Raw genomic sequence first — 22,372 nt, 5'->3', positions numbered from 1 at the left:
CAGTTGTGCCCAAGGGCACCATTATGCGATCTTTCTGGTCGTGCGCTGGAGATTGTCCCAGGAGACTCTCACTCTCTCTCTCTCACGTGCACACTCACTCATGCATGCACAACCTCAGAGCAGTTACTGGTTTGTTCAAGGTTATTGCTTAAGGTAGATTTTTTAAAAAACACTACAAATAAATATGAAGCATTCTCTAGCGCCTAAGATGTACTTATGTGATGTTTAGGAAGGCTGTTCTTAATAAATTCTGACAGAACATGCATTTGGTAACTTTTTTTGGGAGGGGGTGTCTTTCAAACCTGGTAGATGTTGATTTTTATTTTTTATTAATTACTTATTTTGCTGTTCTGTCCCTTCACTGATTTTAAAAGCCAATGCATTCACCTTCCTATGTTTCCTTCTCAGGACCTATAAATCAAGTGCAAAAATTCTGCTCCCCCAATCTTTTCTCCTGATTCTCTCCTCCACTTTTTCCCTGTGTGGTTTCACTAAACTAATCATGAACCAATTCCTGGATTCTCGGGCAGTTACCAGTGTGTGCCTGCTCAGAAGTATATCTTGGCCACTATCTAGGATTCCAGGACCTCAGACCCCAGGACCTGGATTTGATCAGACTGAAGACATCACTATACGATTGCTGAAGGAGAGTTAATGCTCTCTGTCTCTCTCTTTTTTTTTTAACCCACTCAAGATGCTGCTAGGATAAACAACAGAAGCTTTGGAGGACGGGAAAGGCTATAACCAAGGCATGAATAAGTCCTGCTGCCTTTGGGTTCAGAGATGGGCATTCAGGATAGTGCAGGAGAAAAGCCAAGTCCTCTTAGTGATTAGATTTGCTACAAGACCAGATGAGCCTCCTATTCCCAGTTGATGAGCAGAACTGCTCATGTCGTGTTCCCTTCCATGAGCCCAAAACGATTAGGCACGTCTTCTCATCTCATGACCTCACTGCATTGGGCACTATTCTGCCCTTTTAGTGGCAGTCAATGATGTGTGGAGCAACACATGGCAGGGTGCTATCACTAAATGAGTCATCGCACCCCAATGTTACAGGGGTGGAGCATTGGACTGGGGGCTGTCGTTTTTGACAGAAGCCCTGCATTAAGTGAAACACACGATTCCAGACTAAGATAGAACCCTTGAAGGCCCATAACTGTGTGCCAGCTGTCAGGACAAAACCCAGACCTGATGTGTGCACTTGTGTTGCTTTAACTGTGCAGCCAGAGTTCTGGGTGAGGAAAGGTTTCTGTGTGGCTACAAGGGAATGCTCACGTGCACATTGAGCCGGAGCGGGGAACCTTTTCCAACCGGAGGCTTTCACTAACTTCTGGGGACCACATGGCAGTGGTGGGTAGAGCCAGAGGCAAAAGTGGACAAAGCAATACCCTTATACAGTGGGCTAGTTTCCAGCGGTGGCTGGTGGCTCTGTATCCCTGGGACAATGGAAGCCACTCTGGGTTTTAGTCCGAACTTTCAAGGAGCTGTCCAAAGCGCCTTTCAAGGGGCTGCAACGCCAGCACCTTAGACAGCTCCTTGAAATTTTGGAGTAAAACCTGGAGCGGATTCCACTGACATGGAGCCACCAGCAGCCTCTGCTAGTTTCTACACATACTCAGACACACCCCTCTCTGTCATCCATCCCTGCCAACAAGAGACATAATCAGAGTAAGGACACATTCCAGGCAGGCACAAACACCCAAAGAGGGTGTGAAGCAAAGCCAGTGAAGGATGCGGCCTGGGGAGAGTTCCCAGGGGCCAGACAAAGAGACCTGGAGGGCCACATTCAGCCCTTGGGCCTGAGGCTCTGCACTCCTGCAATAGAACGTTCCTTCACATTGGGTTGGAGCCTCTGCTGACACAATGCTATCTGTGTGCAGCGCTGCCCTACGGAGCTTTGGACTGTGACATGAGGCCGTCTGTGTACGAGTGTGTGTGCTGCACCAGAAATGCACTTAATATGAAGTGGGTCTAGTTAGTGAGGAGCTCTGGGTGTATGAGTTCGAAATTCACCCAAACAAAGGTGGCTACCAAGAATCCAAGGATTGTTCTATTTCGCCGTGATCTTAAAGGCTGAAATACGAAGTCTGGTCCAGTCATGGCAAATCTGTGTTTTGCATGTGCATTGCCAATGGGTGCAACAGCAGCGACTACAACAGAAATTAATCTCCTTTTTCTTTTAAAGAGAGTTTTATCTGTTTACACGTTAACTGCTTCACTAATGAAATGTCCCTTCTGTTCATCTTTCCACGCTTCACTGCATGGTGCGCAGGGTCTGTGCTCTGCATGACTCCCACAGCAAGCGTTGGTAGGTTTTTTTCCACAAACTTCAACTTTTCCTAAGCGGAATGAGGCAATTGTGTTCCGCTGTGTTGCTGGTGGAGTTGGAGGGGAGGCTGGTGTGGATCAGCACAATGTGTCATGATTTGCTGTGGCTAAAAATTCACTGTTGTCTCAAAAGCTGAAATGGTCATATCTCTTTTCATGTCTGTGCAACTTGATTATTAATAAAGAGTGCTGAGCTGAAACTAGTGTTGAAAAGCATTTCCTCTTTCGAAGTTTTTTTCAGCAGTGCCCACAAAAAAGTTGCCCTATTTTTTTATGTTGCCTTCTTGCTGTCTCTCTCAATTGGCTTCGCCCACTCTAGTGACTTTGTCATATAGCCAGATTAGATTGGCTACATAGCAGCATGATGTCATCTGGTTCACTTTGTGATCCCTGATTGGCTGCGACTGCCGTGAAAGCGTTCCCCTCACACTCAGTTGATCTCTTGCCCTCACTGACATCATCATGTGGCCAAATCTGATTGGCTACATAGTAGTGCCATGATGTCATCTCATTTACTGTGTGATTCCTGGTTGGCTGGCTGGGAGTATCCCTATGACCTTAATCCAGAAAAAAGAAGAAAAAGAGTGCAGTAACTGGAATGGAGGGAGGGGGAAACTGCCAAACGGCAGCAGCTAGAGGAAACAATAGCAGAAGACAAGGTTTTTAAAACATATTTGCATTTTATTAAGGAGAATATTCTCCCAGTTGGAAAGTTGTTCAGGAAATATTTCTATACCTCCCCAAAGCACTAAAAAAATTAATGAAATGGGAGACTATTCGGCAAAAATATTTTAATGAGCCAATCTGAGTAGGATTAATTCTTAGCATCCATGCTGGTTCTGTGGCAAAGGCAATAATTTGACCTCTTGTGAGGTCAAATCTTTTGGATCACATGACACATTAGTGCCACCATTTTCTGGGGTGAAAGGAGAGCCTATTATTTACTTGCCAACATTTGTTTTAAATTCATGCAACTTTACAAATTCGTCTTGACTAATCTAGGAAGGGAGACGGGTGAGGGGGATGGACAGATTACTGTATGCTCATGTGGCAATTGAAGACTGGGTTATTGTCCATGGTTTCCTTTATCCAAAAGGTGATGGGGACTTTTGTTCTTCAGGACAGAGGGCAAGCACATCCATATTTCTAATAATAAACTGCTTTGAAATGAGTTGCATAATTGGGTTTCAGACTGGCTAGCCCTTGTTTTGTAAACATGCCACAGCTCACTGCAGGCACTAGCTTCCCAAGGCCCCACTGAACTCAGAAAGTATCCTGGGGGAGGTTGCGTCTTGCCTTCTTCTGCCTGGGCTGCCCCATATACAGAGGTGTGTGGACCAGCAAAGTTAAACAGCCCTGGACTGCTGGAGCACAGAATTTGACAGTGCTGCTCCAAGCTCCTACTTTTCCTGGGGGAGGCTCACATGCAACTGATCTGCTTGCCTCAGCTCCCATCAGGCAAGTGCACAGAGGGCCCATCCAGCCCTCTACCCATCCACCCTAATAAGCAGCCGTAGCCACCTAGGTGTAGCCAGTGTGGCACCTTCCACATCCCTGACCACTGGCCACGCTGGCTCCTGGGAGCAGGAGACCCACCAGCATCTCTAGGGTGCCCATGCTGACTGTCCCTTCTTGATACACTTTTCCAGCTTTGCTACTGTTGCAAGTCATTTTGAGTTCACCTTTCTGAAGAAAAGCAACTAATAAACACAGTTAATAATAATAGGGAAATTACTTTCCACCATGTCCATCATTTAAAAAATGTAAATGGACTGCCTTCAAGTCGATCCCGACTTATGGCGACCCAATGAATCGGGTTTTCATGGTAAGCGGTATTCATAGGTAGTTTACCATTGCCTTCTTCTGAGGCTGAGAGGCAGTGACTGGCCCAAGGTCACCCACTGAGCTTCATGGCTGTGTGAGGATTCAAACCCTGGTCTCCCAGGTCGTAGTCCAACACTCTAACCCAGCCTTTCCCAACTGGTGTGCCTCCAGATGTTGTTGGACCACAACTCCCATCAGCCTCAGCCATTGTGGCTGAGGCTGATGGGAGTTGTGGTCCAACAACATCTGGAGGCACACTGGTTGGGAAAGGCTGCTCTAACCACTACACCACACTGGCCTCATGTCCATCATTAGCAACTGTTTTTACAGGGCTCTTGCCCCTCACAGAACTACAATTTCCAGACTTCCCTTGGAAGAGGGATTGTTGTTAAACCATTCAGGGAATTGTAGCTCTGCGAGGGCAATGGGGGTCTCCTAACAACTCTCAGCACCGTTTATAAACTACAGTTCCCAGGAAGCCATGACTGTTTCAAGCGGTATAATGCAGCTTTGAATGTACAGTGCCAGTGTGGCCCTATTAAAGGATCCAGGAAGGTGAAATGTAGTGAAACCCACAACACCCTCATCACAACTAGCAGCTGTGCACAGTTACAACCAGGCCTTGCCGTACCGCAGCTTGGAAAGAACAGAAATGGAAGGGGGTTGTGTTGCAGCTGGCAGCCATAAAACCGAGTGAGATTGTGACTATAACTTTTGCCTGGGTGGCAACCTCTTGCCCAAAGACTTGCTGAGAAGTGTACTGTGTAACTTCGGATTCATAAATGGGGGGCAGCCTTTCAAAGCATGGTGGGACCCGTGTGGCACTGATGCACCCGTGTGCCACAAGAGCAACCTGCACCTGACGTGGCTCATAGCCAGTGGTAGCCAGCTGTGGCAGCCTTCCCACCCACCTTTGGAAAATTGGCCCTCGGAGTCTTACACATTGTTGTTCTGCTTATAAATGTTTACTAAGTGTTGAGAATATTTTGAGTTTCTTCCTTAATTATAATTGGCTCCCCCCCTTTTTTCTCTTGTTTTATTTTTTTTCACCCCGCCCTCTCCCCGTCCTCCCTGGTTGCTGTTTTGCTTTGCACTGTGACTGCATGCTGCGCCCTGGTGTCACCTTCCATGACGTCACAATGGCTTGTTGCTGTGATTCCTGACACACGCCCCCCCGCCACATGTTGCCATGGTTACATACAATGCTCCATCCTCCCGTTATGTCGCTTCCATGGCTTCCTCCTGAAAAAGTTCCCATGATGCACGGTGCTACGCCCACCACTGTGTCTGCAGCAACAACACCTGCCAGCAGCGTTCCTTTCGCTGCAACTGCTACAGCCAATCAGGTTTGGCCCTTTCAATCGCTTTCTTTCGCAATGTTCAGATGTTGTACAGGAGCCACATCCCACATCGGGTTGAGAGCCTTTTTTGCAGTTTGGGAGATTTAGAAGTGGAGCAGTCGCCATGCTTGCCCCAAGGATGCTGCCAAGAACCACCTTTGTGTGGCCAACGCCCACAAACTGTGGCCTTTCATGTACAGTTACTTGCTATGGATCTCACAGCCATTGCTATGAGATGCCCTTTGCATGTCCCTGGTGGTCACAGGCAACAGCTGTGAAGACTCTCTGACATCAGTGGTATCAACCCCAGGGATGTTTTTTTTGTTCAGGCACTTTATTCTGTAAAATTATTTCTTTTAAATCTGATGGTTTTATCTATATGTTTTATCTACTATTTTTAGTCTTGTTTTTCTGGTATTTATTAAAATAAATATTTTATACCACGTTAGGTATAAACTGCATAGAGATTTTATTTTATTTTATACTATTTTATTCAGCAATATATAATTCTTGCTATATAAATAAAATAAGATAAGGAAATCTACACAACAGCCCAAACAGATCATTTGTTACATGGGGAGCAATTTCAGTGGCATCTCTGTAGCAGATACGCCATTCCTGAATATATACAACCTTCCCCCTTAGTCAGCCTATCTATTTATATATTTATTATTAAATTTATATCCCACCTTTCCTCCAAGGAATTCAAGGTGGCATACAAACATGGTTCTCCCCCTCCCAATTTTATCCTTACAACAGCCCTGTGAAGTAGGTTAGGGCAAGAGACAGCCCAAGGTTACACAGTGAGCTTCATGGCTGAGCAAGAATCTGAACCCAGGCCCCAGTCCAACACTCTGATGACTGGTCTTGGCCAGGGAGGGGGGGAGGGCGGTCAGCTATTTCTGTACCCCATGAAGGATGAGGTTCTTGGAAAGGCTATATGTCTAATGTCTATGTTGGGGATTGGCAATGGGGCAATAGCCCGTGGGGGGGGTTGGTTGGTTGGTTCTGGAAGGAAGAGATTGGTGGGTGAGGAAGATCCATTCATGTTAAAAATCAAGTCTGCCAATGAGAAACTTTTGAAAAATAGTGTTTCCTGACCAATCATCCAAGCAGTGCTGTAAAATAACATCCAAGCTGCAATGTGGATTTTTAAAAAAAATATTGCAAGATTCATGTGTTTCTCTTCTGCTTTCTATTCTGTAATGGATATATCACATCAAGGGTGCATTCCCTGAAGGACTTCAGGTCCCTGTGCTGTAGATGGGAAGCAGAAGTTAAAAAAAGAAAAAACCTTTTAAGTTTGTTTTTTTAAAAAAAGATTAAATTCATATGGGAAAAATTGGTAGCAGCACCTTATTCCAACCTGGCCATTAATATATTGTATCAATAGGAAGTTTTGGTTTTATCCAATGTTCTTTTAATATGAATAATCTGAAATACATTTAACTACAACCTTTTTTTTTTTTTGCCTTATAAGGAAACAGACAGAACTGCACTCGAAACCATAAAAGCACCTGGTTCTTCACCATTCCTGGATGCTTTGCATAAATCCATTACTTTTAAAGAATGGATGAGCTGGGGAAGACTTTAGTGCAAATGCAGTCTTTGTATGCATGACGTTAACATGGACAGTGTGGCTGTATACTCAGTGCATCACAAATGTCAGATTTGGAATTGCTGTACCAAATACCGCCCTTTTCTCTTTTTCTTACTGAGTGCCAGTAGCCATACAGAGCCTTTAACTACAAATTGATACAAGCAGCAATGCTCAGATTATATTTTATTCTCATTGTGGTGTTGCACATATATGGGAGAACATTGCTTTGGATAGGATCTATGCTATTTTTAAAAAAATACTTTTTGGGTGATTAACCGTAGTCCATTAATTCTTGCCCCAGTTCATGTGGGTTGCTAATTCTCTAGCTATGGCTAGGAACCCGTGTGATAAAAGTGATATGCAGCAAGTCGAGGGTTGTGGCCACTCCAAATTTAGTGGTCACATAGATGATACAGGCACTAGGACCCTTCTGAAAGCTACCAGAGAAGCAGAACATTTCTGCATGATCTGATCCTCCAAATCACCCTTGACATTATCGGGGATTAGGAGTCATGTTTCTCAGCCATCCACACCAGTGGTGCTTGAATCATTCACTTCAGTGAGTTGCCCTATAGGTGTATTTGGGCACTGAAGTGAACTGGTGGAATGAGTGTCAAGGGAATATTTTAACAGGAAATTTTCCTCCTTTTTTTCAGATATCCCAGTTATCAGTAGATGAACTAAACAACAGCATGTTTGTGTCACAAATGTAGAAGCAAGCAACTGAACAGTAAGTTCCTCTAACGACGTATATGTTTAGGACCCACCCTGTTTTGTGATTGTGGTTGTTTCTAATTGTTTTTTAAGACTGTATTTTAAGGTTGTTGTAACCCACCCTGGGACCTCTGGTTAAAGGGCGGGCAATAAATGCTCGTGCTAAGGATAAGAATAATGTATTCACTTCAGCCATGATGCCCTGGGATCTCACACCAGATTAATTTCTGCAGACTCGGAGGCGGATCTGCACGTTCCCCCCTGGGGCTGAGACCCACATCACATTAATTCAGGCACATTCAGGGCCGTACTGAAAGCCATGCTTGCAGCCCAAACAGTGGTGGCTGGTGCCCATTGGTAGGACTGGTGGGGAGGAAGGCAGCGAGACCAGCAGTAGGCGGGGCCAGGGCTAAGCACAGGCAGAGCCAGCTCCTTCTAGTTTTATCCCCATCCTCCTCCGAGTTCTAAAAGACCAAAACTGAACCTAAAGGGGAGGAAGGCTGCATGCTTCGGAATACCAGGCGGGTGGGAGCGTGCTCTTGCACTCAGGTCCTGCTTGTGGGCTTCCCTTGAGGCCATCTGGTTGGCCACTGTGAGAACAGGACGCTGGACTAGATGGGCCCCCTTTTTTGGCCTGATCCATCAGGCTCTTCTTAGGTTCATATGTGACAGCCACCTGAAGGCAGGCGGAGGTTGGTGGGGCAGGGCCCCATTCAGTCTAATGGACCAGCCCCCACAGCTGGGGGGAGAACAGATGTGCATTCACCTCAGGGGTCCCCAACGTTTTGGGCCTGGGGTCACATTTGGAAATCTCAGGAATGATTGGGATTATCACAAAATACCTATTTCACAGGAGAAAAACTGGTGATGCTCAGGACCCCCATCCCCAGGACAGACAAAACACCCAAAACAAATACTGCAGACCCCCCCAGAAAAACAGACACAAACACACAGAAACAAGCAAAACACACACGCAACACCAAACGAAGACACACACGACACACACACACACAAATCAGGAAAATACACACGCATCACAGGGCAGGGGTGGGGAACCTCAGGCCCAGAGGCCAAATGTGGGCCCTGGGCCTCCCTACCTGGCCCTCGGGGCTTTCCCCAGACCATGCTCCCTCTTCAGCCATACCCCCTCCACCGGCCCTCCTTTGCAACCTCCTGGAGCGTTTTTGCCTGGCTGGAATGTCTCCTGGTTCTTTGATCGTGCCTTTTGCTTGCTGGGTGGTGGATAGGGAGGGGCATGTCTGAATGTGGTACAGAGGGAAAATTCACATCTGTTGCTCCACCCATGTTTGCCTCTGGCCCCTCCCACCAGCCATCCCAGCACCAGCCAAGGTCAAAAATACCCCCCCTCCCCAAAAAGACTCAATGTAAAATAAAAATAAAAATTGGGAGGAGCAAGGAGGCTTTGTGGGCACCTTGACACTCAAAGGAGCTCTACTGGGGAGCTCAGGCCTAAAGGTGACTTTGTCCCTGTCTCTCCTAAGGGCCAAAGGTCTTTAGAGCATCTGTCCAGCAGTTTCACTGCACACTGTTACACTTGCTAGGTTTTACGATTTATTTGTTAGATGCCGTGGAAGTTGCTTTTTTGCACTGGAAAGGGGAGATGGAAATAGCTTAATAAATTTTAAGTGTAAAAAGTGTAGCAGATGCAGAAGCTCTTGCTTGCCCAGCAGTTCTGTTTGCGCTCCAGAGCCCCATGGAGTCTTAGATCAGAGTTCCTGTTCTCTTCCTTCCCTCCTTAAGATCCTCCATTGTAATAAGGACAACTAGCTGCATCCATTTGCATGTGTATACTCCTGTGCTAAAAGTACGTGCTCAGGGCAAGCCAGATTTTGTGTTGAGAGAAACTAAATTCTGCAACCTGTATAAATGAATCCAGATTTGCATCATTTGGCAGGTTTGAGCAATGCTGCATGGTGGCTAGATGGAGCCCCCTTGGTCAGTATCAAGCAGGCGTCTCTCCCACCCTTTGGGAACAGAGACTTTCTGCATGCAAAGCAGATGTTCCTCCACTGGGCCACAGCCCTTCATCCTGGTCTGAACCAGCAGGGCTTTTGCTTTTGCTTGTTCTTTTTAAGCCTCTTTTTTAATCACTCATTTCCTTTCTCCCTCCTTCCAGCAAACCATGTCGAAATTCTGAACCTGAAATCATGGAATTACTGGACTTTTCTCTCTCTGGTGGGAAGCTGCCACTGGGCTCTCTGTCTGTATATGCCCATCCTTTCCTCCTCTACAACATCTACAGTAAGCATTTTGCAGCCTACATGTTAACCAAAAACTGGTCCATGGGAATGTCAAACTTTTTTTTTAAAAAAAAAAGCACTATAGAAAAACAATTAACAAAACAGCGCCCTGTTATTCAAGACATAGAGGTAGAGAACTATCATAACAGACTTTTATAACATCTTACTTTAACACACTTTAAAAAAACAAAAAAAGCATTTTTTTTCCTGACTACCATCAAGAGAAAGTGCTCTCCTGCACAGTGGACTTACTGGTTTATTGTTCTGTTGTCGATGGATAAATGTTTGTCTGTTTTCAAAGTGTTATCTTACTGTTTTGTTTACATCCTATTGATTTGTTTGGAGAGAAAAAAGATGTACATCATTATCAAGTATACTCAACACCATTTTCTTCATTATCACATGTCTTACATTTTCAGATACTGTGGTTGTTACAGGTTTCTCAACTCTCATCTCCTTTTTTTTTAATGAAAAGCTAAGAATGTTATACTGGAAAACAGGAATGACGTGCTTTTAAAAAAGCAAGACACAATAATGTTCAAATATATGTTTGTGTGTGGGACTGTGTTTTCTTAGGAACCTTCACCTGAAAAATAGACTCTACCTCTGAAATCTCTAGTGGATTCTCTGATAAATAAAAAAATAAACATTGGAAGCGATGGGAAAGGGATTGCTATCAATCCGGTACGGGGAAGGGGAAATAAAATGGGTCAAAGCAGGGTTAAACCTTCACGGCCAAGAGGATTTTCACTCAGATGGCAGAAAGCATCAGGCAAAAAAGAGATTTCTGCATTCAAGTGCCATTTTCTGCTTCAAATGGTACACAGTGTTTTTGAAATTTTAGCGACCCAGATTTTTTAAAGTCACAGCAAGAACTATGACCAATTTAGTGAAAATGAGGTTGTCTTGCCATTGAGATCAAACTATTCTGCTAATTTGCAGACCTCACTGTGATACAGAACAGAAAAAAAATAGAATTACCATTAAAATGCAAGTGACCCATCCTCACATCCTGTGTTTAACCCAGGAAAGTAGCACCAAATAGCAGTCTTGCTTCTCCATTAGGTACTATCTTTGCAAAACAAGAAAAAAAATATTTGGAGAGCAACCTATTCACGGCTTTCCATATAGTGCTTTTTGGAAATGGAATCAGATAGGGGATCGACAGTATAGTTCAGTTTAAACTCATCCAGAGATTTCTTCCATGGATGTTCCAGGTGTTTGTGAGTGCTGTGCCTTAACGTGAGTGTGATGCAGGTTAAAGAGTGGACTCCAGATTCTAATCTGTGTGTGTGTTTAACATTGAGCAGGGGACAGTAGTTATTCTAGATTAACTGACACAGAAAGCCAGTATAAGATCTTGTGTGTTTTAATTCAGCCGCTTTGGCCTCTGCTTGATGAAGAACACTGTGCATCAGTGAGGTCAGTCAGTCCCTCAACTCATTGGCCTGCATGGTGTGTGTCTTGAGTGAGCCCATGACAGAAGTGATTTAAGGTATATTCTGAAAGCCTTTTTCTTTTTGGAGTAAACAGTCACAAATGTCCGCTTTGAAATTTTTTTAAATGCATAAATTTAATTGAATGAATTAATAAAGCATAGGGCCTTCTACCATCCACTCCAGCTGCACAGCAAAAGTAGACAGGAGAAAGAAAAAGCCTTGCTGGATAGCAAGGTAAGCATCCAGCTATTCCTGTCTGATGATCTGTCAAAGGGCCATCCATGCAAGGTGACCACCACAATGTAAGATAACATGACGATCCACAGAGGAAACAAGCCGCAGTAGTGGTCCAGAATGCAACAAAGATTAAGAATGGCTGCCTTAAGTAATTGCTATTACAGCCATGAATACCAGAAAGTACAGAGAAGAGTTGTATTCCAGTCAGAATTCCAGGGCTGTAGTTTGGGGATACTATTATATATTTATTAATACTTCCTACCCCACCTTTCCTCCAAAAAGGAGCCCAGGGCAACAAACAACAAGCAGGGAAACCAAAAAGCATCTTAAAATTTCCAATACAAATGCAGATTGGGAAAGATTTATATTTATAACCCTTGTTGGAAGGTGAGAAGCGTAATACTAAATGACCAGTAGCATAAAATGATAGACATAGCCTCAGCGTCAAGAAAAAATCTCAATGTCCCAATACATAGATGGTCCATTTCCATTGCATCCCTAACGTATTGTCTGTCATTATGAGAGTGACATTTTAAGCAATATGGGAGTACCTTGTGCTCTGTTCTCCTAAACACCTAGCTCCATGCTGGTGTTGCTTTTCGTGAGTAGCCTTAAGAACCCTCCCTACCACGCCATGTCAAAATCTTTGGAAGAACAGAAAGCTGCACCTTTCTCCAACTGGAAGACAAAAGACAGGTAAATGTGATTGGCATGTAAAAACAAGCACACAAATATCAAGGAGAAGACCTAAAGCAAAGCTGTCTGTAGAAATATCAGCATCTGAGGATTCCTGAGCAAATATCTTATTGGCGTCATGTTTTAAAAATGGAATTAAGAGGGTATTAATGAAGACCCAAAACTAACAGAGGCCTTCCACCAAAATTTCTGGTCAAGAAAAAATAATCAATTAAGGAATATCCCCCAAGTAGTTTACTTTTGACCAAGACAGCTCGATCTTCAATGGAATGGAAGGTCATGAGGTGACCAATCAGTTGATTTCTAACTTGTGCATTCATTGTAGGTGGTCAGATCAGAACCCACCTTGGGTTCTAATTTGTTCCAAATCCAGATCAACTTCTTCCTTTAGAATTGGTGACTTTTGTTCTGTGGATTTAAAGACTTCCTTTAACAGCAGCAGAGTTTTCTTCTTGTACATGTGGAGGCGGGGAAATTCCCTGAAAAATAGGATTTGGGATCTCACAGGTTTGTCAGAATTTCAATAAGCTAGAATACCTGGAGATTCCATTGCAAAACCCACCTGAAGCCTGCAAACCAGAAGAACCCTCTTCTGGCAGAGAAACAGATTTGCCAAACTGAGTAAGAATTCCAGATTCAAACTCCAGGGGCCTCCAGGAATTTTCCTGTAGTTTTCTGTGAAATACTTTTTTTCCCCAAAATCTCAAAAAGAATGAAATTCCTGATTTGTTTCATTACCATCCATGACTGAGATTCCTCATCAAAGGTTGAACCCCATAAAATCAGACTATATCTGCAAAAAAATATATTCTAATCTGATCGGAAATCGGTCTTTGAACAAGTACAGAAGCTCATTTTGGTGCTACTTCCCATGGTCTTTAAACACCCTGACAGGGAGAGGTGGAAAACTGTACATATTTCTTCTCATAGAATAACATTATTTAATATATTTTTGCATATTCCCAGTAAATTTTCAAGATTCCTGTCTGCCTAAAAACAGGGCCATACAAACAGTATAACTGGCCAACATGTTGTTCATTGCTAACTTTCTGTTTCCCAGCTTTGTAACATTGTTAGTGGGAAAAAGGAGATTTTACTTCCTGGATATGAAAATATTTGTATATTTTAAAAAATATGATGGGTTTTGCACAACCTGTGGCAGTGCCTCAATAGAGAACATACCTGATCTGCTCTAGTCAGGAAGGGTGCACACACACATATGCTTATGCTTGTGTTAGTGACGTTATGGTTTGGAAAGAGGTTGAGCATTTGTTTTCAGTGCTATAAATGGATTTTTATGTAATAATCTCGCCACTTTGATGTAACCCGCTCCTGTTTTTTTCTTTGAATGATACTTTTTTAAAAAAGTATCTTGCATAGATATGTATAGAATGTAAACCTAAAATGTTTCCATAGCATTCACGTCACAGTTTTAAAGCACTGAAAAGGTAACACGCCACAGGCACAACATTTTCTTTGCAAAACGTAGGAGCCAGAGAGCCTGCTGGCTACCACAGCAAACCAGGTGTCCACTCCCCAGGCACAAGGCATCAGTAGCCACTGGGCACCTGGATCTTTGCACCCTTGGAACATCCCAGACATAAACTTAACGCATGCACAGATGAACACACAGGTAATCTTTCTAAGATGGAGATCTAGTGATAGCTCTTCAGGGTAGACCAGCCTTTCCCAACCAGTGTGCCTCCAGATGTTGTTGGACCACAACTCCCATCAGCCTCAGCTACCATTGCCAGTGGCTGAGGCTGATGGGAGTTGTGGTCCAACAACATCTGGAGGCACACCGGTTGGGAAAGGCTGGGGTAGACTGTTCTTTTAGGTGCCACAACAATTTTTTTACAATACTAGAGTTAGTGTTTGTTGAAAGAAAAGCGGGGGGTGGGGCGGGGGGGAGAAGCAAAGCTTTTAAAGCACTGGGAATACCACCAAATTCAACACAAAGGGAGAGTGTTAAAAATGCCATTGTGAGGGTAGCACTATTTAAAGCTTGTTGTGCAATGACTTCTTTATTCAAGAAAGAAAGAAAACGCAGTCGACAGACTATAAAATCCAGAATAGGTGCATTCTTTTTACTATAGTCACTGAGCTACTTGGTGACTCTAAATGATATGTCACAAACACAAGAGAATTCATCTTTTATTTGACTACAGAGATGTATGTTAAGTTTGTTCGAATCTGTATAATTTCAGCAACTTTTTATGTAGTTCGACAAACCTATACTTTTTTTTTTAATTTATCCAAAGTTCATCCTCTTGCACAGCTGTGCGCATGCTCTGTCGCTCTCTTTCTTTTGGTGTCTGTGTGCCCATTTCCTCTCAGCCTTATGCAAACAATATGCAAGAAATTCTGAAACTTGAGTAAAACGGGTCATTGCAGAGGGAAAATGAAAAAGCCGATAGATCATTTTTGAGGGGGGAAAAGGATTGTTAGCTGTTTCATGAAAAGACGTTTTAGAAAAAAATCTTTAAAAACTGTTACTAAACTGTTAACATACATCTGCAAAACAATGAAAGAGGGATTTAAAGTACAATGGGATTCTTAAAATTGTTTCCTTTTTTTTTTTTAAGTACAGCATTCTTATGGATTGGAACGTGATTTTTCATAATCAGCCATGTATCATATTTTTGTTCATTTTTAATATGAGATAGTTAGGGTTTGGGTTGGTTTTTTTAATGTCATTTTTGCATTTGCAATATTATATAAAATTGTTGCCCTCATCCCCAGCCCGCCCCTTCCCACCAGCCTACCCACCCACCCCCACTTCTGAACACTCCCAAACTCTGTAATGAAATCTGTCCTGTATGATGTGTTGCAATTGGAGTGTTTGTTTGTGGATTCCCTTGGCTGGATGGCTGGATGGCTGGATCCACCCTTGGCAAAGCAACAGAAACTCATACTGGCCAGTGTTGCTTAAGGACTCCTGCTGTTGCATTTTCAGATCTGCACATGTGTCCTTGCACAAGGCATCTTGTCTGAGAAAGTGAAAGCATGCACAGACTGGGATCTGAAGGGCTACTTTGGGTGCATGCTATAGGGTTTTTAGAAATTATTTTCCTTTGAACACCCTCCTTGTGCCATGTCACCAATCTGCTTTGAAACTCAGTTTTGAAACGGGGGAGGGGGCCGTTGCCTCAGAAAAGGGTCCTAATCTTCCTTTTGCCACACACAAATAGCCTACCACTCTTTTGGATCCTAGACACAGCAGGCTCAGTAACAGATCTGTGAGTTGTAAGACTGATGTTGCTTTCGTGACTCAGGAAGCTTGCAGATCCATCAGGAAGTCAGCCACTTGCATCACTGATTCACAGCTCAGTCCTGTGCATGCCTACTTGGAAAGTAAGTGGCATTGTATTCAACAGGGCATGTCCTGAGGAAAGCATGCCTAGGATTGCATCCTCAGGCAGATGATATCTCTGCATATTTTTGAGCACAGGAGGAAATATGTGGGAGTCAACATATGGCTGGGGGGGGGGACGCTTACTGAGAACCAGGCCTCAGAGGGGTTGCTGTTGAGTGCAGTTCAGCCACCAGTGCGTTTGCACACCAACCATTTACTTTAAGGGGACATGTAAGGGAGTTACAACTCCATGAATAATGGCTTTGCAGTGCAATCCTGTGCATGTTTACTCAGAATAAATCTCACCCTGTTCAATGGAACTTACACCCTAGTAAGTGTGTTTAGGATTGCAGCCCTCTTCATCTAGTTATTGGCCCAGTAAAAATGACCCTTTTAATGCCCTCACTGGCTACAAAAACTGAATGGCATAGATTGAATGTTGTAGGTACATCAAATCCGGTAAGGAGATTGCTCTGACCTCCTCCGATTTCATTCTCAACTTTGCATATTAGTTAATACAGTAGCTATCTCTAGGACACTTTAGTTCACAGAGTAGGTTCAGAAGCTGGAGTCCTTTTTTTAATCCCTAATACATTTCACATCCATAAAATTGGGAAAAAAGTGAAACTTTATGAGGAAAAACTAATTTCCTCTTCCTCCTGAAAGGATTTTGATGCTAATGATCTGATTTTTACCATGTGCCTGATTAAGGCCTTAGAATATATTGTATGTTAAAGACTGTAATAACTTTTTTAAAGAAAAAGAAACTATTAGTTGATAGCCTAAAATAATTGTAAATAGAGTTTAAAAAAATTGTTACTAGGCTACAACAGGTTAATTCATGTTGCATTATTTTCCATTACTTTTGTTGTTAGTTTTAAAGGATTTTTTTCATTATTGCTTTTATATATATATATATATATTATATATATCTTTAGTAACTAATGAATTTAATTTTTGAAGGAGAGTTAGAGAATGTTTTAAGATTTTTAAATCATGTATTCAACTCATTTAGTTATCTTCTAAAACAACACTGAAGCGCATGTCAAGATATAGAGAAAAAAATACAGTCCATAACTAGTTTGTATAGTTTACAGTTTGAGAACAAACAAAAAGATTAACTTTGTATGTAACTCCTACAATGATAGATTCATTGTTAACTAATTATATTAAGTTGTTGTTGCTATGGCAACAAAACTACAACATGGCTACCTTTGTATACATTATTTGTGAAATTTTCACATGTAAATTTTAAAAAAAAGAAATGTGTAACAGTATGGGTTCGTCTAAGGTACAGTTCGATACTGTCAGAGAAAGATAAGACTGAATATTTTTAAAATCCCAAAGTCCCATGTGAACGCTGGATCTGTGTCTTTCATGTCACTTTTTCAGTCAAAAAGTTTACAACACATGGATTTAGAGTCAGGTTTTATAGCTTGTAGAAATTGTTGTGTGAGTTCGGGTTATTCCACAATATTTTTCTCCTAGTAAAGGCTGCCACAGCACAGCTGGGCCTTTGTTTCATTCCTGTATACTCTAGAGCTGAAACAAATGTAAGAAATTTGATTCAGAATTTGATCAACAATTGGTAGAGTGTTCAGTTTTGCAACAATCAAAATAAAATTGCACTTAGAGTCACAATTCAGCAAAAGTCAGCGACACCAATGGCCCATTGTTGCTGCGTTCAGTGGGACTCATTGCAGCTAGTATCTGCTTAGATTTTTGCACTGTGCCTAAGATTTTTATTCCTCTTTAGAATTTCACAAGGAAAAAAGATTGGGTTGAATGCCCAGAATCAGAGTTGTGTAGCCAGTAAAGTCATACAGCCATTCATCAGTGGGTTTTGTTTTGTTTTTGAATGCAGGAAATTAATCCAGTTCTGAACTGTACAATCTTCTTGTTGTTGTTACTGCTATTTGTTTCAACACTAGTAAATTCATAACTAAATAGTATTTTTACACTGCAAAAAAAAACACTGCATTTTTACAATTGGGAGCCTTTATGTGATTATGTCAAAATCATGACTAGGGCAATATATATATAATTTATAATAGCAAAAAAAGGGTGGGGGGAAAAGAAACAACCTGTAAGTAAGAAAAAAAATATTGTGGAACAACCCTGTAACAGTGTTGAAGAAACCAATATGCTGCAGTCAAACTGATTCAATTGGTGTAGGAATGTGTAAGACACATCTTTTTTGCACTTATGTACATAGTCCACGAAAGAAATCCTTGGAACTTATTTTGAATATATTAAAAAAAAAAGTCTGTAATAATACAAGGAAAAGTTTGTAAAAGAGATTACTAAGGCTTTGAAAAGGAAGAGATTTTTTGCTATAAAACTTATCTGAACGCGTGATGTTGCTCTGCTATTGTACAAGCTTCGTAGTTTGCCATATAGCTTACAATACAGCGGACTGATGCTGGCTCACTTTCAACCTGCAGTTCAGAAAAAAAAAAAAGGACAAACAAAACTATGGGAAACAACACTTAATGTAATTTAAAAGTAAGGTCACCAGCAAAGGTTTTAAATGGTTGGTTACCGATCGAAACGGGGTATAAGCACATGAGCCCTGCTGAATCAGACCAGAGGCCTAGCTAACATCCTCTCCACAAGGAGGACGTAGACTGGATGGGCCCCTTCCCTCATTAGCTGTGGCTGGTGCTCCATGGCACACTGACTAACAGAGCCGCAGTGGCTAATAGCCATGGCTGGACCTCTCTCATCTCTTCTCCTCATGCTTTTCCCTCTCACTCATTAACTCTCTGTATCAATAAGAAAGTCCATTCCCCCCCCGCCTCCTGGCTATATTGGGACTTCTGCATGTGTTACAAATATTTGTGTGGAGGGTCTCCATGAATTCAGCAACAGTAGGCATGTTCAGGCATTTGTGGGGAAAGTTCCAGACTGATCTGGGTGCAAGGATGTTGGGAGTGGGGCTTGTGTTCATGCTCCTAGCAACCCACCCACAGATACAGTGTCCACATGTTCAAGCAAACATCTGGACGTACCTGGTGTTTTACGTGCATCGGATCTGATGCTGAACCCGCCCCCCGCCCCCCAATCCTACTCCCAGATAGCTTTGCTTGTACCGCTTCAGAGATTCGAAGTACAGGCTGGGAAGAGAAAAACTGAGAAGGTTAAAGGACCACCTGTCAACCTGCATTAGGAATCTTGGGGAATGTGGTCTATAATTTTTCAGGCCTGTAGGGATCTGTTTCACAGTGACTTGAGGCAAATTTGAGTAACCAGTTTCCAAGAGGTCACCTGAGAATGATATACAACAATGTGGAGAACTGCATGGCATCCACACATGCAATGTGGAGAATTCTACCTTTCCCCCGTTCTTCCCTTGATTCCTAACTAGTGGTTCTTGTGCGGTAAAACTCCCCTCTCCACATGGGCAAGTACTTGAGGGGGCCAGTTTTTCACTTGGGTTCTCTTGGCAGTTGCCTGTCTGTGTGCACATACTTCAGCCAATGGGAGTCTGGTAGACAGGCAGGATATTAAATGCAAGCAAGAAGTAGTGCCAGCTGTAGTAAACAGAGTAAGAGCCACCAAATTTGGGGCAATGCTGTTCACAAAGCCATATCTTTGAAGGGGGTGATATGTAAACAAGGCCTTCATTTCCTTCATGCTAGAGGGGAGCCTGCCTTCCTGCTATCAAATCAGGAGGTGCGGGCAGTTTGCCAGGAGAAGCAGGCTTCCCTCACATCATGTGTGAGGCTCCGTCCTTAACCAGGAACAAGTCACTTAGACTGGGGAGCAAGCTGAAGACTAAGGCTTTATAGAACCTGATAGACAGGCATTGGCCTCATAGGGGTCAGCTGACAGAACACTCAGCCAGGCTAGTACTGCAGCCTAGATGCCCACCGTGAAGGACAGAGCTCCATCTACCAGACTTGCAATGGAAACAGGACTGGAGGCACAGGTACTAGGACCATAGCCTCACCGCTAGGAGCCCCAGTTCCAAGACAGACCCAACACCAGTCAAACCCACCCTGCCCATTTTGGAAGAGACGCTCAGGGTGACAAATCTGAGAATCCCACAGCCCAAAGCACTTTCAGCACATATCTCATCACAGCTCCAATTTATACATGAGCCGGAACAGCCCAGTTCGCTTAAATGTTGCAAGTAGCTTAATGCTTAGTTGTCTCCAACATGACAAACAGAGCTCAGAGGAGCATCAGATGGAACTGCAGGCTGATTAGATGCAAGTAAATTTCGTACCAACTTCAGTCTGAAGATGTCACCAGCTCATCATCAGCGTGGCGTGTGCTTCTGGCTATCCGGAAGAGACAAGGTTAAGTTCCTTTGCATGTGATTAAGATGGGTGGAAAGAGAACGAGCCAGTCAGTGAGGTCTCATGAGAAGAGGGTACTTGCACTTCTCAGATCTTCTCAGAGAAAGAAAAATCCCAATTATCAAGATAATGGCATCTCCCTATGAGGAAGGCACGTCAGTTCTCATGCACCATGTGTCACATGCAAAGCAACACAAAGGCCTTAAGAGCCATATTGATAAAAAGCCAGTCTGAGGCAAGCCTTTTAAAAGTTGCTCTCTGTTGTGTTGGGTGAGGGGCAGAAGTCCCCTAAAACTGAACTAGAGGAGACAGTATTTCAGGATAGGGATGGTGAAAGATTGCAGCTCCGGGCGTCATGACAAGCACCCAAAATAAAGCCTTTGCTGGTGACCTTCACAGCCGTATTTTCTACAATCAGAAAGGTACATGCCTCCCAAGAGTAGGCAGCCAAAGCATGCAAGAACAGAAACAAAACAACAACCAGCCAACAACACAATTGAAATGATGAAAACCAAGCGGTCTTTTCCAAACACACAACAGAGGGAAATTACCTGACACAGAATTACAAGGTTCCAGATCTTTATTACTGTACACAGATGCTATTTGATAGTGGTGGAAGCCAAATGATTTTTGTTGCCATGGCTCTTGTATCCTAGCAGCTGAGGGAATGACATGGCCGTTAATCGAAGGATGGGAGATGGCTGGGGGGAGAAGGGGGAATGTATCTTCAAATTCATCACCTTTAAATTCACAAACTTCAAGAGGTACCAGGTAGGCAACCTGAGAATTGCTTATCTAGAGAGAGAAAAATTTGCCAAAATTCAGAAGCCAATTTAAATGCCACCCTGGGCTCCTACTGGGAGGAAGGGCAGGATATAAATCTAATAAACAAATAAATAAATCCTAAAATTCAGAACTAGGAGATTAAAATATTGATGTTTTTTGTTTTTTAGAAAGTTGAGAATTGGGGGGTTGTGTTGTTTTAACTCCAAATCAGATTTTCAGGAACAAAATCCCTTGACTTTTCAGATTAAAATTTGAATTATGCTACAAAATAATTCTTTGACAACAGCAGAAATCCATAAAGAAGAAAAACCTCTCAGACTTTGGCCAACTTCAAATTCTTGATTCAGACTTTCACACAAGAGAAACATGGGGTTCTGGTTCCAAACCAAATATTTACAATATTTGCATTCTGTCCTATCTTATTTCCGTTTGAACGCCAGTTAATGAAAATTTAAAATCCAGAAGAGCATGTTCCCTTTAAAAAAAAAATTAAAGTCAGTATTCAAACACTACTTAAATATTACTGGAGATTATGTAAAAGAGATAATTCAGACATCTTTAACTGTATTTTATTAGGAATTTCCCACAAAATAGGTGATACAGTAGGCAGCATAAATAAATATTCACTTAAATGTTGTGATAATAGTTCAACATTGATGTGATTCATATAACATAAGGTAATTCAGACATTTTAACAGATTATACAGACAGGGAATATATTACAGAAATTGATTTAATCTTTCAAGTGTAGTCACAGTACCATGAAATTTTAAAATGTCCTACTGCCCGCTGTCTTGAGGTCTGTGCATTTATGGGTTTTCCTTCCTTAGGTTTCCATGGGAGGCATATACACAGTTCAAACTAGCAGGTGCTGGTATTGGCCACAATCTCACATGCACTTAAATGGAAGCTTTATGGAAACCCATGTAACTTGCTTCCTGACCTGGAATTTAGGTTCATAATTCCATTGTGATACAGATTTGGATTATTCCAATATATCTGTAGCATGCCGGCCACAGGTCGCCCCCTCAGCTGCTATCGACAGGGTGTATGCTTTGAATATCTTTTCCTTTTTGCCACATTTATATTGGCCTAGTGCTTGTTTGTGCTTTCTAGAAATGTGCATAATGCAACTCATTTTACTATGTTACTTCTATATTGTTATTGTTTAATTTTTTTTGGATCTTTTAATAAAGTGTATAAAACTCTCTTTATGTTTTTTATGAACCCATATCAACACATTTAATAAATAGGAGTTTACTTTTTGAGTCTCTGGTTGGTTAGTTGCAACCTTGGAAAGGTTCTGGGATATGAAGAAATTATATTTAAAATCCATCTTCTAAATCCATAGTGCATAAGGTGGAAGACGTTTCAGGTGGGTGGGCAGGGGTACCTTCAGGAAGTTGGAACCTGCAACTGGTGCACCCTTTGAGGGTTGTCAAATGGAAATCATTAATATATGAAAGGAATTTGTATTTTTAAGTAAGA

General features: G+C 42.4%; 1 protein-coding gene across 8 annotated transcripts in view; it reads left to right on the top strand.

The window, feature by feature from the left end:
- MBNL3 (muscleblind like splicing regulator 3) overlaps window positions 1–22,152 on the top strand; it is a 119,909-nt gene extending 97,757 nt beyond the window's left edge. For 5 of the 8 annotated variants that reach the window (XM_061598212.1, XM_061598215.1, XM_061598217.1 and 2 more), the window contains 3 exons: window positions 5,404–5,498; window positions 7,749–7,822; window positions 9,944–22,152. In XM_061598212.1, the coding sequence (XP_061454196.1) occupies window positions 5,404–5,498; window positions 7,749–7,805 (152 nt within the window). In that variant the 3' untranslated portion in view covers window positions 7,806–7,822; window positions 9,944–22,152. The other 3 variants (XM_061598216.1, XM_061598219.1, XM_061598218.1) reach the window with 3 other exon arrangements.
- Window positions 22,153–22,372: the final 220 nt, after the last annotated feature.

The sequence above is a fragment of the Rhineura floridana genome, chromosome 16 (genome assembly GCF_030035675.1).
Source record: "Rhineura floridana isolate rRhiFlo1 chromosome 16, rRhiFlo1.hap2, whole genome shotgun sequence".
NCBI classification, from domain to species: Eukaryota; Metazoa; Chordata; class Lepidosauria; order Squamata; family Rhineuridae; genus Rhineura; species Rhineura floridana.
The sequence above is the reverse complement of the archived record's forward strand: the minus strand, read 5'-3'. Positions and strand labels throughout refer to the sequence as shown.